A 3,476-nucleotide genomic window follows, 5' to 3' on the forward strand; every position below is an offset into this window, starting at 1 on the left:
TTCTAAGCTTCAACGAAAGATTATTTCTTGCGATTATTCCGATAGATTAATACATGACATTCGTAGACATTAAAAGTATGTAATTAGATTGTGAAAATAGACGTTAATTATTTTGCTCAAAAACCCGGAATCAAAACTGTTATTAAGGTTTCACAGGATACATTCGATGGCTGATTGACCTAAATTAAACAAGCCCGAGTGTATAACCGGTTCAATGAGGGAGTATTCAAACTTGAGATAAGTTTTCAGCCATTCTAAAAAGACCAAACGTGAAAACTTGTCTTACGACATTACGTTACGTAAATCTTAACCTATTCCTTATTAAATTTACCAACCAATTTCCGGAATATCATTCGAAACTATACAATAATATTCTCTGCTGTGTTTTATATAAATGTACGTATGTATTATAATATTATAATGTATACAGGCTGTCCCACCTAACCTAACCTAAATATCTCCTTCAGTTGTGTCGATCCAGAAAAGTATTTTACGTGCAATTTGAATATCATGAAATGACGTACATATATACGCCGCAAAGAATATTTTTGTTTCAAGGTCATTTTTTCGGAATTTTCAAAGTCACTGCTGTTTTTTGCATATAAATGCAATTTTTTATGTTGTATATTATAGTTGACATGGAAATGTATTCAGAGATGTGTAATGATATGACCTTGAAGTGACTTTTGACACTCAAAATTAAACATTTTTGGTGACAAGTATGGGTTAATTAGAAAGAGACGTACCCAGAAGAATAACCGCGACAAAAAATAGTTACCATTAAAAAACGACGACGAATTAGTCTTCTGTGTTTCTATCTCTTGCAAATAAGCATCTATAAAATTTGAGCCTTCTGCTGTTTCCTTCCATTTATGCTTCGATACAACTTCCTGCGAAAATAATGAAGAATGCTAAAAATAGCAAGTGACTACATGATAAAACGATAAATGTGTAAGCAAACAGTAGTAATTCAAATAAATCTTTCTTCTGTAAATAAAGTGATACGTTGAAAAAAAAAACTAAATATTGATTTTTCCTTTGTTTTAAAAATTATTAAATACACATGTATTTCGAGAAATCCTATCTAAAGTTTCGATTCGTACCTTTTAATACGAGATATGCATATAACATTAACGAATGAATAACACAAATTTCATCCAAATCTGTATCAATTTTTATCTCAAGGTCATTTTTTCGAAGTTTTCAAGGTCACTGATTTTCTTTCGCATATGAATGCAAATTTTTTTATTCTACGTATTGTAGGTGATATTGAAATGCGTTCGTGCATGATACGACCTTGAAATGACCTTTGACTCTTAAACTTAAGGTTAAACGTTTTTTGGTGACAAACGTGGATTGCAACTTACCATAAAGAAATTGTTTATACGTTTCTGTCGTTCTACAAACACTGAAAATCCTGTTAATTTTGGGAATAAATGTCTCAAGAAGGGGAATTGGTTTATAATACCACCCGAAACATTCGAATTCCTAGTAAGTTCTTTCAATACACTTATCGCTTCTCTTAGCTTCGAACTTTCCATTCCTATGTCAAATCTGAACATTGGAAAAGATGATTTAGCAACAAACACTATTTAAGAAATAATATACACTTTTTTTTTATTTTAATCGTATACTTTGTGCCATCTATGAGGAGCCATAAATTGCTCAAAACAGCTACAGAAATGACAGATTGAATATTTGTAATTGCTCCTTCTTTCGTTAATTCAACAACAACATTTGTCAATGAAATTGCGTCGTGCTGGAGTATATGTTCCATTGCATCTTTTCCGAAGCCAAATTGTTTCAGTGTTCTTAATGTAAACCTATTGGAAAAAATAAGCTAGTGTAATACCACTGATATAATATTTTTAATTATGCTCTTAACTATTGATTCGTAAGGACTTATGTACATTTTTACACTATATACACTAATGTCTAAAAGTTTGAGAACACGCAACGTTCAAACGCGTAATTATGGTTTAAAAATTCAAGTTTTAACTTAATTTAAAAAAGAAAACGAGAAGATTCAATTTTCGACTCAACTTAGAAAAAACGAAAAGATTCAATTTTTGACTCAACTTAGGAAAAACGAAAAGGTTCAATTTTTGACTTAACTCAAAAAAACGAAATGACTCAATTTTTGACTCAACTTAGAAAAAACGAAAAGACTCAATATTTAACTTAACCTAGGACGAAACGGAAAGATTCAATTTTTGACTTAACTCAAAAAAACGAAAATATTCAATTTTTGACTTAACTCAAAGAAACGAAAAGATTCAATTTTTCACTCAACTTAGGAAAAAAAAAAAAGTTCAATTTTTGACTTAACTCAATAAAACGAAATGACTCAATTTTTGACTCAACTTAGAAAAAAACGAAAAGATTCAATTTTTGACTCAACTTAGGAAAAACGAAAAGATTCAATTTTTGACTCAACTTAAAACGTAACGAAATTATTTTACAATCTACAAGCTTCAAACTGAAGGCTACAAAAGTATTTTACTTTGAATATTACAAATTTTGAAAAAATTATAGAAAGTAAGTCAATGATCTCAAACTTTTGGAACGATATGTACATTATTAGTAAATTTCTATATTGAGTTATTTCGAATAATGAATAAACAATATAAATAAAAAATTTTCTTTCAAATACACCTCCTTTGGCTGTGCCAAACGTCGGTATCTGTGAACAATATTCCTTGCCGTGTACCACCGCTTCGAAATTTAAACAGAAATCCATTCGGTCTTCCGTCAAATTCAGATCGGTTCAACATCTCCGTGATAGCAGCTTTTCCAGAAACAATAATCAACGGCTCATCGAAACCTAATCTGAGTCCAACGACAGGCCCATATTTCTCAGCCAATCGACACCAGGCACCGGAATAATATTTCGTCTGTTTTACTAAGTTCACGATATCGAGTATATTTCCAATGACGGGCAAACCTCGTGGACCTTAAATATCAATATTATTTTAATTCCATTAAAACTGCAGTTACATTTCGGAACTTTTGTGCAAGCTTGTGTTACCCGGAGGAAATTTCGATGATCGATTGCGGTCGAACAATATTTTCAAAATTAACACAATCACCAGACACAGAATACTGAACCACATTGTCAACTCGATGAATATTCACAAATATCCTGAAGTATTGTTAACGTAACTATTTCAACTGTTACAATGTCCTCGTAATCAAAGAGTGCTGTAAAAGTTCTAAAAAAATTTTCATTGTATCACAGTTGTGCAGTTTCGAACACAGGAAACATTGCAGCAAAGTTATGTCATCGAATTTTTCTTATATTATTATTTTGTTCAACGCAAAATCTTCGTTCACATTCATTCACGTTTCTTCTTCTTCAATGCAACCGGTGAATTCGCATAATTTTTGACGTCTTTAGAACGCTAATAGTCATTTAGACCGTTCCTATGCTACAACGAAAACACAAATAACTAGAGAAAGCGCAAGTTTACTTCTCC

At 31.3% G+C, this 3,476-nt stretch overlaps 1 protein-coding gene across 1 annotated transcript in view; it reads right to left on the reverse strand.

Moving 5' to 3' along the window:
• LOC108574569 (methyl farnesoate epoxidase-like) overlaps positions 1-3,113 on the reverse strand; it is a 5,088-nt gene extending 1,975 nt beyond the window's left edge. The window contains exons 1-5 of the mRNA XM_017937178.1: positions 3,029-3,113; positions 2,656-2,953; positions 1,635-1,823; positions 1,368-1,554; positions 779-890 (exon numbers count right to left, since the gene is read on the reverse strand). Coding sequence (XP_017792667.1) covers positions 779-890; positions 1,368-1,554; positions 1,635-1,823; positions 2,656-2,953; positions 3,029-3,113 — 871 coding nt within the window. The remainder of the gene's footprint in view (positions 1-778; positions 891-1,367; positions 1,555-1,634; positions 1,824-2,655; positions 2,954-3,028) is intronic.
• Between the last annotated feature and the right edge of the window lie 363 nt (positions 3,114-3,476).

Source organism: Habropoda laboriosa, unplaced genomic scaffold (assembly GCF_001263275.1).
Source record: "Habropoda laboriosa isolate 0110345459 unplaced genomic scaffold, ASM126327v1 scaffold175, whole genome shotgun sequence".
Lineage (NCBI taxonomy): Eukaryota > Metazoa > Arthropoda > Insecta > Hymenoptera > Apidae > Habropoda > Habropoda laboriosa.